The 18,653-nt window shown below is 38.3% G+C and overlaps 2 protein-coding genes across 3 annotated transcripts; one reads left to right on the top strand and one right to left on the bottom strand.

The window, feature by feature from the left end:
* Positions 1-1,197: 1,197 nt before the first annotated feature.
* Positions 1,198-18,359, bottom strand: LOC146488678 (QRFP-like peptide receptor). 2 transcript variants are annotated; one of them, XM_085119200.1, is made up of 2 exons: positions 18,218-18,359; positions 1,198-2,759 (listed from the first exon to the last, which is right to left on the bottom strand). In XM_085119200.1, the coding sequence occupies exon 2, from the start codon at positions 2,668-2,670 to the stop codon at positions 1,216-1,218; it is 1,455 nt and encodes a 484-aa protein (XP_084975326.1). In that variant the 5' UTR covers positions 2,671-2,759; positions 18,218-18,359; the 3' UTR covers positions 1,198-1,215. The 2 variants fall into 2 exon arrangements, with proteins under 2 accessions (XP_084975326.1, XP_084975328.1); XM_085119202.1 differs by lacking the exon at positions 18,218-18,359 and adding an exon at positions 4,512-4,680.
* On the top strand, positions 15,343-15,992 carry LOC146488679 (bcl-2-related protein A1-like). Its single transcript, XM_085116869.1, has one exon. It carries the CDS (start codon positions 15,363-15,365, stop codon positions 15,927-15,929), a length of 567 nt encoding a protein of 188 aa, XP_084972995.1. The 5' UTR covers positions 15,343-15,362; the 3' UTR covers positions 15,930-15,992.
* Positions 18,360-18,653: the final 294 nt, after the last annotated feature.

The following is an 18,653-nucleotide window of genomic DNA, read 5'->3' as shown; positions in this document are numbered from 1 at the left end:
AACGAGAAAAAGCTGCTTTGTACAAATGGAACGGTGATTTGTTTGTTCACGAAAACTGCCGGTATATCCTCTCGTTCTACTTATATTTCAACAGATTGAACTGGAAAGTTGGTTCAAATGAAAGCATCCCTGCTCTCTTCTCGTAATTTTTTGTCATTTCAATGCCATTTAACCTTTTTTTCTCAATTGCTATGATTTTCCTCTTCGCTCTTTTCCTCTCGTCAGCCGCAACTGTGTCACCAGCAACAACATGGTTGTTTGTACTACACAGATAAAACAGTACAAAGAGCTGAGCTTTTTACTTTTTTCAATACTGTTTTAAATTCTTCTGGCAGAGGAGCTGGCTGACTGTCTATCATTAAGAATATCAACACTGTAATCACCACTGATTTATAGACAACTCCAGTCCTTCAGGCCCCAGTTGTTCAAAGGGCGGATAATTTTATCCACTGGATAGTTCGCTATCCGGCAGATAAAAAGTGTGCAAGATTTTCCCCATAGTCCTATAATTTGTGAATAGAGTAGAAGCATATGTCAAATTTAAGAATGGGATTGTGTGGAAACCTTGCCAGAAGCATTGGTTGGAGTACATTTGCTACTCTGGATAGCGACTTATCCAGTGGATAAAGTTATCCGCTCTTTGAACAACTGGGGCCAGTTGTTTATGTGTAAGTATTTCAGGCAGTGGCAGCCATATTACAGCTTATTAAACTAATTATGAATTGAACAAGCCAACAAGGTCACTTGGGAAAAAAAAGGTTTTCGTATTTTTGGATACAAAGTGACGATCATGTGACCTGTTGTAGAATATTACTGGTGCTGGGACTAGGGTGTTGGAGGGGGGTGGGGGAAGGGGGCTCTGACAATCACGATACTTCTTCATAGCCCAGCTTTTTGTAATTAAAATGGCATGAACGAAGTACTCAATCAGTAGCTTCTCTGCTTCTTTCACCTTTCACGGCAGCTCTTGCTTCTTGGGAAAGACCCCCCCCCCCCCCCCCACGCCCACACACACACACACACCCAAAAAAAAAAAACTACGCTAGGAACGACCTACTATCCAATTGCACTAAGACTGAGAACTATATATTTACCGGCAAATTTCTTATGCATGCTTAGTGAAATCACCCAGACATTTTTGGCCTCTAATAACAATCTTTTCTGTCCACCTATGGTGATGATTTTCTTTCTGTCCACCTATGGTGATGATTTTCATCAGTTACCGATGTCTTCACTTTCTTTCTCAAAGCTTGCATTAGTGTATGATTTCTCGTCAATGGGAGGCAAGTAGTTATCGCATCTTCGTCTTGGTGCTGTACCATTAGAAACGTATACCACCTCTTGATTCAAATTTTGGATCCCATTTTCCAAGTTCGCTGATTCCTGGGTCTCGTTTTTTTTACAGGTGAACAAATCGTTTTCGAAGCATACTCGGCGATTTTCCTGATTTCTTTGCGACAACTCCGACATTTCGACAGTCGTTTCTTGTCCAATGCTCGAAAATGACAAACATCTTGGCCGTTCCCCATTCCCCACTACTCTGCCAGCCATGCTGAAAACGGCATTTTCACTTCCTGAAAGCGAACTCGTTCTGCGTCGATCAGCAGTCAGGCTTTCCGATTGCCTGCGTTTCGTTTGTTTGCTGACTACACTCACTGTTCTACGCCTTTCCTCGACTTCATAATTACAGTTACATCGCAAGGCGTTTTTGAATGCTGTTCTGAAATTCTTGTTAAGAACTGCGTAAACTAGAGGATTCGCCACGCTGTTTAACAGCCCCAGAAAATTTCCAACAAAAACAAACAAATCTGGCGGAACGTAATCCTGCCTCGGAGGGAAAATGCTCAAAAGTTTGTTGATAATGTACGGCAACCAGCATAGTGTAAATAAGGCAACCACGAGAAATAGCATTTTAATTATTTTTCGCTTGTTCAGTAAATCTTTAGCCCTGCTTTGCGACGTTTGTTCTCCTGGATGTTGACGTGTGTACAAACGGTATCCAATTAAAAAATAGACAACTGATATCTGCAGCAAGAAAAGAAAGTAACAAGAGACGCGGTACATTTGGTATGAATGCAATTCACGTGTAGTGTCCCACGATTCCACGCACATCACTGCCTTCTTGCCGTCTTTAGTCTTCGAGTTGATAGTATCGTGATGAAACAGTGAAGGTAGAAGAAGTAATGGCGACACAAACCAAATAAACGCCACGATCTTTTTAGCTCTAAGCATGGTGATTAATCGTTTCATTGGGAAAAATACGGAGAGGAAACGATCATACGATATAGATAACAAGCTTAGCGCCGAGGCCATTACTGACATATGCACCAAATAGGACAGAATTCGACAACCCGCTCTTCCAAACGGCCAAACAGGCCACATCAGCACATTGTACACGTAAAATAGCGGCATACAGGTGGACGTGACAATAAGATCGGCGGCAGCCAGCGATGCTATGAAGAAATTAGTTGTTGAACGCATACCCCGGTTGATAATTACCGATATTATGACCAGGCAGTTCCCCAGAGTGCCCAAGAATATGGAAACGACGTTACCGATAGTCAACGCTACGACTATCGACAGAGGACTGCTGGCTTTTGTGGCGAAGAATTCGCTTGAGTTATTAGTCAAGTTCTTCTCGATTGTTGTGTTTTTAAACAAGTTGTCCATGTCTTTGCATTTGATTAACGTGATGCTTTACTGTCTGTTGCTGTAACTGAATGGCAGTTTGTAAGATCAAGCTCTTATGTACGATGTGACTGCGAAAAGAAGAAAACAGAGACAAGAATTAGTACTCATCAAGTTCTTTCAAATAAATGCAACATCAGTTAGAAGCAAAGTCATTAAGGCCAAAGCTTTCACTGATAATTAGATTTCACTGATTATTCTTGTAAAAAAAGGTGCGCTACCGAGATTATCAGAAGCCGTTTACGTTTCACTGTATAAGCAATCTTAACACCAAAGGTCTTTGAATAGCACTTTTTTCAGTCTTAAGATATGAGTTTAAATGTAATTACGACATCATTCAAATTATCATTTTCCTTTTCGAGGATAAGCCCAAATTACACGATTAAAGTAAAAATGTTGATTAAAATTTAAGAACGGCGTCAATACGACGGCAAATGACATGCCCTGATTGGAGTGTTCGGGAGTTAAGGATTATGAATTATTTTGATTCAACTGACAGTCGATCGCGACAATATGAAGGGTTTGTTTATCGCCCAACAAATAAATAACTTGGTTTGGTCGCCATAGATTAGTTGTCTCTAACATCTGCTTTCAGTTGAAACTTGTTATCACAAACTCTCAACAAACGGCCTCGTTAATGGTGAAAGGAAGATGAAATTCAAATCTAAGAAAGAAGATACTCACGGATTTTCATTTTCCCGAAGGACAGACAGGGAAGTTAAGAGAAGCGAGGGGAAGGCATATGAAACCTTTTTCTGTTTCTTTCACTTCAGTTTAAACTCATTTGTCAGGTGAAAAAGTCAAACTTAAGTCCTTCATAATAATTCGTCATATATAAAACGACGAGAACTCAGCATCATCCGTGGAGTGATATTTCTCGCATGTCCGCCGGCATTGAAATGCTCGCCAACGTACATTACGCATTAACATGGCCACCAATATTATAAAATTTACAAATGCGAAATTGATTTCCATTTAGATTGATAATGCAGCTATACTGAAAAACGTGTTGTGCCAGGAGATCGAAAATGATTTCGACGAAAGATAAGCTCCGGCTTCTAATTGCTTGTTCGCCAAGAAAGGAAATCACTGATATCAATTTCTGCATTTCCTTTTAAGCTCTCTTGATTCTCAACAACGGTTCCTGATGGGTCTTTTGTTTTCAAATCCAATTCCTTATACCGAAGAGAAAGCTCCCTAAATCTGCGAATTGTTTTATTTTCATACGGATTCTGTAATGTTTGCTGATGTAACGACTTGTCGGTAAAGAAATTGAATTTTGACAATTTCACACGGAGGACACTAAAAGGTTTTATTAAGCGTTATTTCTGTAATTTGTTTACAAATGACACTTTTGACAGGAAGGTAATATTACCATGTTTTCAATTTTTGCATGAAATTCGCCCGTTTTCCGTGTAATTTAATTTCAAGGCTGGAATAAAAGAGATTCATTTGGCGCTGGCTAAAATACATAACTACCCATTGGGAAACCTCTTAACAAAGACAGTATCATACTTCCTGGAGAGCTGAAATTTCGAGCGTTCGTTTGAATGTGACCGCGTTGGCGTCAAACAGAATAGTATATGTGACAATGACAAATTGAGGAAAATAGTCTGGTGGAAAGAATAATAGATTCTTCAAAACAACATTAATTATATTTGTAAAAAGAGAAGCAAAAAGTTCAATTTATGCTGGTTGAAAACCAACTACCCACTTTAATTAGGCTCTTGATTAAAAATTTGCTTTCCAAGTTATTCGTTTTCGTTTCAAGTCCTTTTTTAAATATTCAAACCACAGAAACATGAGATAATGCAAAAACCAACCTTGTAAGCAAACCGTCAGCCGGCTTTGAGGTTTACTGAATCAACTGCCACCAACGCAAACCGCATGATGATCGAACAGTGTTTTCACAAGGCTAGTGAGAAATACAGCTACTACAGCTTAATATCAAGAAAGCTCAGATGGTCAATTGTCCCAAAACTCCAACATAATGACTACAAAAATCAGATTCACCTTAGGGAGTTTACTTTGGAACGACAAATCGCCCATTTTATGACTGTTTCCTATGACGTCACAGCTGCTTAACCACGCCCAGTTGATTGACAGCTTTACTGCCTTTGCGCCTTTTGCGGCGAAGTCTAGTCATAGGACCGGATCAGTTATCTTCTAATTAGGTGCGACATTTGTATGTCTGGCTTATCCACAAAGTTCGATAGTTTGGTTTGTGCTTCTTCGGTTGTCGATGTTGCAAAACCCGGAGGTGAACACAAATAATATGTGAATCTTTATAGTGCTTTGCTTTGCCTTCAGTTCGCCAATCTTTCAAATAAAATTTTTCCTAAAAAGCTTTACGATTTCCTCTTATAACAAATAATAATTACTTGTATGGTGACGTAACGTTATGCACGCAACAAGATACTTACAGTGCCTTGGTTACAAAATGTAATAATATTTACTCTTTCTGTAGCCTGCGAACAGCAGACGTATTTCCGGTCGTCACAACTTGTGCCAACAACTGTAGAGGTAGGGACGTCTGCTGTTCGCAGGCTTCTCTTTCTGCTCCTTCTAAAGAGCGCAAGGTTATTGTTGCTCTTTATCTTTACCAACAAAATACAGAAAGCCAAAAAAACTAAAACAACTTTATTCAATTCCACTGTCACGTAATTTTACGTGTGTACGGGCATAAATTAAACTGAATAATAGGCGATGCGAACTGACTTGCTCTTTCCGTTTACGCAAGCCGTTCATACATAGTTCCTTATTTTGTTTACGTAAACCCAGCTAAATTTGCGTCCGTACGCATGTTAAATTACGCGACAGTGGAAATCCACCTTTTAGCGGCCGTCAATTTTCGCGCGTAGTGCAAAATAAAGAAAAAAATCGAACCTGGTTTGATTTTTCCGTACATTTTCTCTATGAGTTAAGCAGGTAAATTAATTAACTTGCCTCTTCACCTTGCTCGAAAATCTGAAAGTCATAAGCAAAGCGTTTTCTCTGTCCTAGTATTTCTTTTCTATCCGAGGCTCTCTCGCGAATTCGAGTCATTTGCGAAATGCGAAGTCCGTCTGAAAACAATAATCTTAAGACTGCTAGTAATACAAGATAAAGAAAAAAATAACATTTTTGTTCTTGTAAGAGACTAATTAGCGCATTCATATTTTATGAGTTTACTGAGCTTCGCGTCTAATGATATTATTTAATTTTAACCATTCCACTTTTTGACAAAGTAGAAAGTCTTTTGCTTTCTCACGTAAATGGTTTTCAAACCTTCGAAATTAACATTTCTGCATTCCCGGCCTTAGATCACTAAAAGAAAATATTTTAAGTCAGTTTCTGTTTGAAATATGCAAAGTTCTAAGTAGAACAACACGTAAAATTACCATTCATATCCGCTAACAAAAATCTTTAAGCATGAAAACATTCTCTTCGACTTCCTCTGAGGAAAGTGACCGCTTGCGCTAGGGAAAATATAGAAAGTAGAGAACCAATGACAAACCTACATGTGAATCGGCTTCTCCACCACGCTGCAGTAAAACAAAGCCATGCAAAGCAAGAAAAATCCAATTTGTTTACCGTGTTTGTATGTATCACGTGCTGTGCTGATACTCGATTCCCAAGGTCAGTGTTCTTTCGGACAGTGTAGTGTAAATCTCTGAGACTAACCACGCTCTAGCACCCAAAATTATGAGAGCCGCACAAACTACCCGTCTTGAATAATGAAAGAGTTTTGTTGAAAGTCTGGCTTGGTCGGCATAACATTGCCAAATTATCCCAGTTTCACCATTACGTGTTTTCTGCCAGCTGCAAGAAACGACACTCCGAATCATTAAAAGCTTGTGTTTGCATTGCATGAATATTAGGTCGCTTGGCCCTTTTTTCTACACTATCTGTTTACTTTCACTAGTTTCGTTAATGGATATACACCAATTTGAAGGTTTCAATAGGTGTTCTTATTTACAGGCCATCACATTATGACTTTTTCAATAGAAAACCATTGATATGCAAATTTAAACCGTGAATGAAGGTTTAAATCATCTTATATCTGTTTTAGTGCTGGTATCATTGCACGGATAAAAAATTATTCTTGGTATCTTGTTTTACTTGTTAAGTTTCATATCTCTTCCCATTGAAGTTTCTTTTTATTCATTATTAACTGAATTAATAACAGTCTTTGCCCGGTTCTCGGTCCCCTTTGGTGACTCGCACTCCATATTGTTTTGTTGGAAAATAAACTCATGTAAGTAAGTTGTTTTTAGGCTGTCATGCATAATAGGCTTCTTAAAATTGTGCATTCCACGGGATGACTGATCACGTCAATGTAACTTCACTCTAGTTCAAGTTTTCTGTACAAAAAAACTTGAATTACTTTTTCAGACCTCAGCTTGAACAGTTTAAACGTATAAACGTCGGACGACTTCTTTGGGTTTTTTTGTGTGTTTTTGTTTACATTCGTCTTGGTCTAAATCTTAACGAAGAAAACAAAAAGGACAACATTTCTTCATCTGAACAAACACGCTTAGTCAATAACAAAAGGCTTAACTCTACAGTGAAAGTTAAAGTGCTGAGATGAATGGGGGACCACACGAAGTATACTGTTAAAGAAAGCATTTCTTAGACCTCGGTGGAAAAGAATTGTCTACATTTAATTCGTCAAACTCCAAAAGTTGAAATTTACAACTTAATTTCACGTTTTGTACTTGAGTATTTGAAGACATTCATTACAAGGGCAAAAATTTGGTATAAAGGCCTATCAATAATATTTGCTTTTATCCGTCTCGAGGGGTAGATTGCTGTGTTTGAAAACGAACAACTGATTATAAATCCAAGATTAATTAAGTGATGATCAAAAATTATTTCTCCTTAACCTAGGAGCTTGTCAGTTCAAATCTCGCGCTAGGGATTTTGTCACACGTGTGCTGCGGAAGAGAAGGGCTTCAGAAACAAAAATTTCGGGACGAACGTGATTTACAGTCGCACAGGACACATTCAAGACTATTCAAACCACACTGTTCACTGTTCATGACTGACACGATCTGACCTGCGAGCGGAGTTCTGTAGGAAGACCGAACTGAGAGAATTCGATATACCGTCAACTCCCGATAATTCGAACCCTCGCTAACTCCAACGTCGTGCTAACTCGAACCAATTTTCCTTTCCCTTCAGGCCATTTTCTATATAATTTTACCCTCGATAACTCGAACTCCCGAGAACTCGAATCTTTTGCAATTTCCCTTGAAGGTTCGAGTTAACAGGAGTCGACTGTAAAAAATACATTGAGCCTGAAAAAATAAACATCACGGCGACGCTCTGGGGAATAGACCCATACCATGAACTCTACTCTAGTCTGCAACCTCGTTCCCAGGTACCCTGGGAACGAGGTTGGGGAACTCTGCTCACAAGCTACTGACGCTAAGGATCAGTGTTACTTATCTGAAACATGTTTTTTGAATGTTTTCAGCGGAAACTTACTCTTGCTTGTTTTACAGATGAATAAGGCATAGTCAATTGTTTGTCGGTTATATAACACAAACGAATTTACATACGCAAGTAAAATAAGAAGCGATGTATTAATGGCTTGGGTAAAGGGTTAAGGCGGGGTACACTTGAATTTGAGTGAAATTTGAAGAGGTTTTAAGAATGGATAGAAAAAAGAAAATGATTTTTGGAACACTAACATAAGCGGCTCAAAATATGGACAGCCTATACATTCTTTATACCACGGACGGATAAATTTAAATTTACTTCCATGCTCACGTAAAATTTACGAGACAGTCACTAACAGGAACCAGTACCTTGTGTATTTTCCTAGTTGATCTTGTGTTTTCACGGTGACAAAAATGCTAATTCCTCTTTTCGTAATAGAATTGAACGAATGACCCTCTGTTTTCATTTCTAGTTGGAAATCAAAATACCGGCCATTTGTGAATTCCATTTGGGAAATTCTACGTTTTACATAAGAAATCAAGCGGACACATTTTGGAAATCAAGAACTCACTTGAGTAACAAAAATCACGCAAAGTTTCCATTGAGAAATTAAACGGACAAACCATGAAACTTACGAACTCACTTTTCAAAATTTTTGAAAATCAAAAATCACGCACCTTAAATCAAAGCGAAATTTTTTCGACGGCGAAATCAAACGGAAAATTCTACAATCAAAAACTCACTTGAAAAATAAATAATTTCGCAATATAAATCGTTATTTAAGAGGATATAAAAAGAACATCAAAGACGATTAATTTTCTAATGATGCTCTTCGAACAGCGTAATCTGCGCGTAAGCTATCAAGGATAACCAGTTTGTAAATCCGGCCAGCGATAGGCTGTGCACATCCCTCACTAAAATGGTCCAGCTTCACCATTCTTCCCACTAAAAAGCTCGGATAATGCACATTACAGTCATTACAGACACGTTGACTTATACCGTTGTAGACAAGATGTTAGCCCTAACAACGTGTAAGTGGAATAACAACAACGTTGTACACGTTAGTACACCCAAACGTTTGTAAATGATTCTTCTGGAGAGATTGTATTCGCTGTACTGATCATTTGGAAATCGGATCCACAAGAGAAACAATGCAACAGGAATAACATTGAGAATGATGTATTATTCAGTGAATGACACAGGCATACTCGGAATACTAGGAATAACATTGTCAGGTACCTTTGTGCGGTTATTGCTGAAAGAGTTTGTAAAAATCGTCTAGCATGTGTTACGGGAGTGGCAGATTGTCACAAGGATTCCCACAAGATTTTACTGTCTTCCAAAATATCTTTCCAATACTTTAGATCCAAAAGTTCTGTTGGTCATTTAACTTCATCTTAGTGTTAAATATTCCAGTGTGTAAAAGTTTTCTCCAAAAACTACGCGCCATGTCACTAGTTGAAATCCCATAATCACCGCTGAACGCGCGGCGGTGAAATCACCTCTGAAAATTATACCCTGTATTAAGCGGCGCCGTATCAAGCTGTCACCCTCTGTTAAGCGGTCAGTGGTCAAAGTCCGTAAATTTACTACTTTATTGTGTTTAGACGTGTATTCTGTGCAACCTGTATTAAATATACTCCACCTTGATCCCTTGTCAACGTGAATTCGAGACAATAATTAAAAATTTCAATTCAGCTACCGGCTCGATCGACGACACCAAAGCACGACAACTTGATTGCAAAAATAAATGCATAAAATATCGCAGTGTGTTTACGTTTTCTGTTTGTAATCCTTTAGCCATATATTTCACTTTTTAAGAATATATATTACCAATAATCACCGCTGGATGCGGTGAAATTACCTCTGAAAATTATACCCCAAAAAAATAATAACGATTGATAATGCAGTCAAGCTGTCACCCTCTATTAAGCGGTTAGTTGTGAAAGTCCGAAAAATTACTTCCCTTAATTTTGACTGCAATTTTGACATCTACCAAGCGGTTACCTTTATTAAACCGTCGCGGTCACCCTTTACTAAGTCCCAACCAGCTGTATCTGTTGTCTTGAGCTGTTTTAAACAGTCACTTTGGTAAAGGAAATCATTGAAATATATGGTGACGAATAACCTGTCAGGTAATTGAATATGCAACGACCTGCAATACTGACTGTTGGCGTTAATGTTTTATTGGTCCATTATTATGCCATGTTCTCCGTTGCCAAACCACTTTATCGCCCGACGGGGGGGGGGGGGGGTACTCAGCAAATGCTTGGGTAGGTAGGTGCAGCCCGGGCGTTCAAACCCTGACCCTGTTTAAGACACAATTCTCTGACTTCCCTATCCCGCTTAAGACTGAATTCAAAATTTTCAGACCCTACCTAAGACATTTAACCCAAAACCATACCCTGTTTAAGACTAGAATGAAATAAGAATACACTAGTTTCTTACTGTATTCTAATGCATTGGTAATCAATAAATAACAATGAATAACAATAGCGTCCATTGGCGGTCCTTTGCAGATTACTTTTACTTCATTGAAATATGCTTCGATTCGTTCTTCAAAAGCCCAATAAACAGACATCTAAGCTTATCCTGTTTAAGCCATTACGTCATGTAGCGATACCCTGTTTAGACAGAGAGTGATGAAATAGATACTCCGTTCAAGACAGAACACCCTGAAAACCACACCCTATCGGGCCGCACGTCCCCGTTAAGGTCACATAACGGAGTACCCCCCCCCCCCCCCTCCGGGCTTTATCGTTGCCGGTTCTTAACCAAGTAAGTGATTTTGTGAGTGCTTTTCTGCATAAACTGTACACTTTGTTACCAAATATGAATTGAAATGACGATTTTATTGTGTTTAACGTGTATTCTGTACAACCTGTATTAGAGCAATCGAACATTTTCACTATGGCGTCATTTGATTACAACTACTTCTTTTTGTTTTGTTTTCTCATGCTAATTAGAGCTGTTGTTCTTTGCTCACCACTGGGATTATAAAATTTGAATTTGAATTTGAATTTGAAAATGAAAACGAAATGAATTCTAGTAGTTAGTTGTCAAATAACGCCATTATGAAGTTGGCCTATTAGGGACATCCAGATCAGAGTTCGTGTACGAGGTTGAGTTACAAGTACGAATTTCAAATTTCAAATCAGTCACATTCCCAGAACTCTCGTTCCTTCCCGTTGTTTACCAGCAGGCAAGGAGACCCTAGAAACAAGATTGATGTGACAACCGGTTATCCAAACTAAGCAAACCGGATTTGAAAAGTCGAACTCGTACTCAGTCTCCGCAGTTCTCGTAGTCAGATCTCAGAAGGTCCTTGTTCCAGTGGGTGACCGCTTAACTCAGGTTAGACTGGATATTAAGTAGTATTCATGCGCGCGAAAAATTTACAGTGCATATTCCATCTTTGAACACCTTCATCCCTTGTCAATAGGATTTCGCAACAACAATTTAAAACTCTAACTCATCTACCCCCATGACACTAAAGCACGTAAAACTAAAAGGCGCCGCAGGAGACAACTTGATTGCAAATATAGATGCATTAAATATTACATTGCGCTTTTTCAGCGAGTGTTTTTAGGAAGTATATCCAGAGTAGTTAAGCGCAACTTGAAAGGAGACGCAGTTCAAATGAGGAAAGCGATTTGATTGGTGACTGTCGCCTCGTGTTTTAGTATTTAATTTTCAGTCGAAATACTCCACCTAAATTGTTTACTGTCGGCTGAAACGAGAAAGCGACACGCAGCATTTGCGCACTTCACAATTTGAAAAAAAGTGAAATTTTGTAGAATAGAACTCAACTTAACAAGTAAAACAGTTCCTAAACAGTTCATTCCAAAATGACGTGTTAGTAGCCTAAAAACGTCAGATGAAACAAGTCTTACCTTAAAATTTACACCTAGGCTGTAGTTATAAGCTGGTCGAGATCGACGTGATCATCATTTCTCAGTGGTGCTCACATTTCAAAAAACAAACTGAAATTTTTAGCGTCTTTTCATTCGAAAAGGAAGGTGACTCCTGCTGTTTTGTTTTGCCTCCACTACAGAACTTTTCCTTCCAACCAATTAAAAGTTAAAATTAAAAGTTAAAACCCTGCAGTAATCAGCTATGAATCTTAACATACGTTCAGTTTAATTTGTATTTCAGTATGATTGTATTCATTATTTTCTTGTATCAACAAAGCATAAAATTCGCTCTTTAGTTGCGACGAAACAATTTGAAAGGAAAACGTTCAGTCAGTTTGCCTAGACAAAACTGAATTACGTTTTTCATTTATTTTGTTACTTGTGTTCGACCCAACAATGATCGACAGAAACTGTTGCTACAGATCGTAAACCGTCTGTTGTTCGCCAAAATTATCTTCTCATCCCCTCCCCTCCGTTACAATATTGTTCTAATAGTTTTTTGGAATGGTTTGTAACGTTGTACGGGGGAAGGTGGGAGGGAGGCATATTTGGGTCAGCATGTATCGATAATGCATATTTGTAGATTTTTAGTATTTTTCGATCGATTTTACATCTTAATTAATTATACATTTCTTATTTTAGTCTCTTATCTATTCTGATACTCTCATATTTAGTTTTTGTATCTATGTAAATACGCAATTCAGCTTTTGGGCTGTCAAGTTTTTTCATCAATAAAACTATCTATCTATCTAGCAGGACGTGATTTCTGTTGCATGTAGTGCGAAATAAGAGTTCAAAAAGCAGGTGTAGTAGCATCATTTTTGTTGCTCATTGAAACCATTGTCTATAAAAAGCGAACATAATGATATCCGATGTATGAATGGGGGCTACGCAATTTCAATGTCATGTAATAAATACTTTTCCCTGTTTGGCCCTTATGGAGTAGTTTAGGATATTGGTGTCTTTAAAGTAAGAATGGTAGCTTACTTGAAATTGCACAAAAAAAAACCCCAACCATTCTTCATGTGTTTTACCCTATTATGTATTTCTCAACACCAGAAGGTGATTGGTCAGTTGTAACAAGCCCCGGATGTTGCGCTGAGTGGGCCTTCGAGCTTTTCTTGTTTTGAAATTTTGTAAGAAGCGCTTTCAGGAAGGCTTCCTTTCGTTCATAACCAAGAACTTGCAGCATAAATTGAATCTCTTTAAGTGCACTTGACCCGCAATTTTTTTTCGATTAAATAAATTATCTCACCATTTCTAGCATTTCTTCGAAAAAAAATGTTTGATTTGATAAAAAAAAAAAAACCTGGATTATCAGTGCCCTGTTAAAGGACGTAAAATCAGTGGTAAAAAAAAGTCATTAGGGGAATGGGACTAGTCGCTTTGTGACGTCAAATCAATAACTCGCAGTTTCGTGTGAACTTAGACTTGCTTACAAGTCGAGCTTAGAGAGTGCGAAGCGCGATCGTCAGAGCTCGAGCGAGCGAGCGAGAGCCAGGTCCATTCAATGAGAAGCGAGCGAGCGACTTTGAGAAAGTCTAGTGTGAACTCTGTTTTGCTACACTTCTCTTGACGTGTGTCCGAAATGTTTGGAAGAATGGCGACCGTTTTCATTGCCGGCGTTGTTGTTGTTGCTTTTTTTTCTGCTATTTGAACGAAACAGATCGCGAATCGCCGTTGTCATTTTTCCAAATTTTTATTCGAGTTCAGGCCTACTAAGCGCGTAACCCGAGCCAGTAACAAGCCTCAGAAAAATTATAGGGTCAGTTTTTAAAGGCCACAAATGAAGCGCGTGACCCGTGTGAGCGCCAAAACCTTGGAAGGTAGGCCTTGCCTAGGCTTGTCCGCGCGCGATAGATATTTATCCCCTTCTTCGACAGATCTCGTGTTGTTATCGAAAAGATGATTTGTGTTGACAGTTTTGACAATCCTTTTGCAGACAAAATCGATAAGGTTCGTCCGTTTCAACATCGACATGTTAAATTGAAGTGGAGATAATTTTTCTCCCTCCGGGGAAATAATTAGTGGTAATTGTTTTATTTCGTTAACTTTAGAGTGTTCACAAATTTTTTAAATTTGTTTCATAAGTTTTGTGAAATCGCTCTCTCCAAATGATTCCGGTGTTTGCACCTACCTAAAAACGTTCAACGTATTTGATTGATTGATTGATTGATTGATTGATTGATTGATTGATTGATTGATTGAACATACGAGTGGTCCAGTCCAGTCAGTCAAGTTTCAGATCCCCATTGTTCAATAACTTCAATTTCCTGTTTTCACATGACGTCACAACGGCCATGTTGGTGTCCCAAAACAAAGAAATGGCGGCCATGTTAGTGTCCCAAACCAAACCTCTAGGATTTATGCAAATAGTTTCTTTTGTTTCAGTTAACCAATATGGCCAGTAGTCACGTGAATGAAAACGCTCTATAGTTTTGTTAGTTTGGCCTGTTGAAATGAATCTTTGTTGGTGGATTGTTTTGTATCAAAACGACTATTTGTTGATCTAAGTAAATACTCACTGAAGGGTAAAAAAATGTATTTTCGCAAAAGTAAGGAAACGAACCATTTCTTTGGGTACATGTTCAATTGCCTGAGAGCGTTTACATAAAAAATAAAATTATTGTGTTCCTGAACTTCGCATGAATTGGCTAAATTTCCAGTCTCCTTTGAAGTATTTTTCTACTATTTTACCGAAGTTATAAATCGAAAACAACCATGAGTCACGAAATGTTTTTGTCGGCGGTGAACTAGCCTGCGAGCAGACGTCTCCAATTTCCAGGGAATAGGAGACGTCTGTGCGCAGCCGCTAGCGGTGAACAAGTCTTACGCGGTAAGTACGTTGCTCTTACGCAACAAAAACGTGAAAATGACGATTCTGTGGCTGCAATCTTTACAGCAGTGGTGGTCAAACGTACGAACTTTATATCAGCTTGTTAGCATCGAAATATATCATTTTCTTGGAACTGGTAGAGATCTTAATATAAGTATTTAGTATTAGAGATTTTAATATTAGTATTCATCAAGAGTTGTACATATTAAGAGTTTAATTGATACTATCAGTATTACCATTTTCTATTTTAGTGTTTTTACAAATCCCCGCGCTTTAAAAGTAATAAATTATTATTAATTATTATTATTATTATTATTATTATTATTATTATTATTATTATTATTATTATTATTATTATTATTATTTTTATTATTATAATCATCATCATTATTAGACAGTTAGTCGAAACTCGGGTTTGAAACTCGTCTAGCGAATTGTGCTTCCTGATCACCCTGAGGCTGCGTAAAGTGGACGAAAACATTCATTTAAATTGTTTTGAAATGGCCTGCCATACTCCGAACACTTCAACAAACAGAACGATGAAAAGCCAAGAGGAAAAATACGCTTACGATTTAGCGAGCGACTACATTTTCTACAACAAGCTCGGGAAGGAAGCTTACCGAACGAACACGAAGGCCGCAGCGACGCTTCGCAGAATTGGCAGAGAAGTAGAAACGAAACACCAACTTTTACTGAAACAGATATGCGATAAATTTGATATCAGGGCTTCCATGGCTGAAGTTACATTCAGAACTGTGGCGGATGAAATTTTCAGTACGGGAATAAACTGGGGACGCATTGTAGTTTTGTACTGCTTCGCAGCCCAAGTTGCCGTATTCTGCAGTCAACATGAGATTGACATTGTTGAAGATGTCGCCGGATGGCTCTCAGAGTATCTTAGCCAAGGAACCTTAGCGGAATGGATAAAGAAATCGGGAGGGTGGGAAGCCTTCGTTGAACAGTTCAAAGATGTGCAACATGAGCGAGAGAAATTTTGTTGGAATAGCATTTTTTATACTACTCTTGGATTAGGTACCCTTGCCGTAATGCTCTACGTGAAGAGCTAATACCAGTAAGAGAATGAACTGTTTTTTTTTAAACTGTGCTATCCCAATAACGTCTATCGAAGCATGTCCAGAATTGAAAGCTGTCGCAAAAATTTGCTATATAGGCGATTTTGTTAAAAATGTTTATTTGCCCTTGAAAGCAAAATCCTTGTTACTTTTGCTAATTTTTTTATTTTTGTGCTATTTTTGTCAGTTTTGTTATTAAAAATTTAGCAAAAGTAACAGGATTTTGCTTTCAACAGCAATAAATATTGATAACAAAAATCGCAAATATAGCCGCAAATTTGGCGACAGCTTTCAATCCTGGACATAAGCAAGGATCGCAATGGGGGGTAGCTTTGACTGTTGACGGTTAAATTTTACCGATTTTGACCGTTGACGGTTACATTTTAGGACTTTTGCAGACGATTGACAGTTATCAAGGAGAACAATTGTATTTCAGAGGTTGTTTTGTGGTCTTAGACACGTTATCAATGTAGTAAATAATTAATATGTTGAAACCGGAAGTAATTCCAGTAGTTTCCACTTTAAAACCAAGTTAAAAGTGGAACAGACCAAAAAGTGAGTATAGTTGGGAAAATAGAAACTGGTTTATTAGTTGAAACGATTCTTTGAGAGCCAGAAGTCCGGGATAAGCAGTTGAAATAGCGATATTTGAAAGACCTTGAACCCGTTTGAAGGCTAATAATAACTATTTTTTTTTTTACGGCAGACGGTTAATTAACTCTATGGAGACCCTCTAATTTCTGTTTTATCAGAAAGATCGAAATCTTGTTGAAACCTTGCACTTAAGCTTTTTGGCTATCATCATGCCAGAAAGTTCCCTTGAAAATATCATCGCTGATAGAATAAAGGCTGTTCCATGTGTGTTTCACTACGCAGTGAAATGTGTAAACTTTACACGTCAAATTTTTACTCACTTCGAAAAAACGTTGACCTTAATGAGTTGCCGTTGAGCTGTGGATCACAACGTATTCAAGCACTTCTGTTGTAATTTGATCAAAAATCGATCATTACTACCACTCTTTATCAGTGGATACAGTAATAATATGAAACAATTGCCTAAATATTGGTAAATTAATAATGGTCCTCTTTTTTTTTTTAATTAATGGGTTACCATAGCAACAGGTTAACGTGTTAAAGACAGCCCTAATTTTAGAGCTTTAGGTGATTATAACTAAAAAAACGTTCCCATTGTTTGCTATTTCATTGTAATTAGCATGTCAAAACGCAACTGTTTGCAAACTTTAAAACAACCGACTTTATAGGGAAGGGATCAGAGCCGCCTTAAATTTTCAGAAACTCTCTATTTTTTTTTTAACTTTCGCGTGGAGTTCCAGTGCTGGCACCGCGAAACAACGTCTGTTTACCCAGTTAAAGGGAGAGTTTCACGGTTCGGCGCATGTGCGAGCGATAACGTAAGCGCTGTCAAACCAATTGTTTTTGGACCAATTAGAAGCGAGTACACAACACCGGCGGGATACGGCGGGCAAGTCTTATAACTTGCTGGCATAAAAATAAAACTGACCGGCCAGTGTTTCGGTCACGTTTCAGAAAGAAACAAAAAGGCTGTCCATGTAAAACACATGGGGATTTTTGCAGCGCCGCTTCGTTTATGAACCATGACATTCAAGAAATGCCAGAACTTTTGCGAACGTATACGGTTTTATTTTAGTACAATGTCGATATCTCGCGGCATCGACCTTTTTTTATTACGCGCGGTTCGAAAAGCCGAGAAGCTCCCTCAAACTTACGTTCTTAAATCCAGTATTTCATCAGCATTCAGTGATAAACTTTCATGAGTCAAATGCTTGGAAGGTTCGTATTGATCGGCGTATCAGCGTTTTTAGCTGTTTTTGAAACGTAAAATGCTCTCAAATATCAACCCCCCTTCACTTTAGTTTCCCTGTCACTCAAATCAACATTTCAGCTGCCGTAAACAAACAAATTTAACTAACACCCGCGTACAGTTGGCAAGCACAACATTAGATCTAAACACACTATTCTTTCGGATGTCCATCTTTCTAATCTTAACAAAGTGAGCGGCCTCTTTGCCCAGCGAAGATAATTTCTACATTTCCGTTCGTGTAAGAGGTCGTCTGCCCGCATTCTAAACCATGTTAATACTGAAATGCTAATTATTATTACATAAAACTCAGAGAACTATGCGGAGTCACATCGTCAGAGATAAATTAAAGCGAAGGTTCTAAAACTTTCTGTACCGAACACACGTGATGAAATTGTGTTTACCTTCTTTTATCCTTTTCTGTGTATATATGTGTCCATACCTGAAATGTTTTCGTTCTTTCAGTCGCTGATCAAAATCTCTGCCTGGTACGGAAATACTCAATCACTTCGCCATAAGCCTTGGAGTTTTCATAACTTGCGTGTTTAAAGGTTTCGTATGATTTACAACTTGCTTGAGATTTAGCAGGATCAGTGCCGCACACGATCACATCCCACAAGCTATAAGTAACCCACAACAACAAAACACGATTGTTTCTTGGATGCTATGCGGATGGGTGGGCTAGAGTCCAACCGGAAGTTCAGAATGTTTTCCTTTCGAGGCGTTCTGACGCCATCGCATCTGTAATAACAATCCATCTACTGGTTGGCAAGAAATAAAAACAAACCAACAAAGGGCAAAGTTTACTCTTTAAAATTTCTTTTTTGTTTTTGTTTGGATGTTTCTAAGTTTCCTTGTTACAGATTCATCATGTAACA

This window comes from Pavona decussata, unplaced genomic scaffold (assembly GCF_977016875.1).
Source record: "Pavona decussata unplaced genomic scaffold, jaPavDecu1.1 SCAFFOLD_9, whole genome shotgun sequence".
Taxonomy (NCBI): domain Eukaryota; kingdom Metazoa; phylum Cnidaria; class Anthozoa; order Scleractinia; family Agariciidae; genus Pavona; species Pavona decussata.
This window is presented reverse-complemented; position numbering and strand designations above follow the sequence as displayed.

Coding starts and splice junctions, on each gene's coding strand:
- LOC146488678 (XM_085119200.1), bottom strand. CDS start 2,670: ATGGACAACTTGTTTAAAAACACAACAATCGAGAAGAACTTGACTAAT.
- LOC146488679 (XM_085116869.1), top strand. CDS start 15,363: ATGGCCTGCCATACTCCGAACACTTCAACAAACAGAACGATGAAAAGC.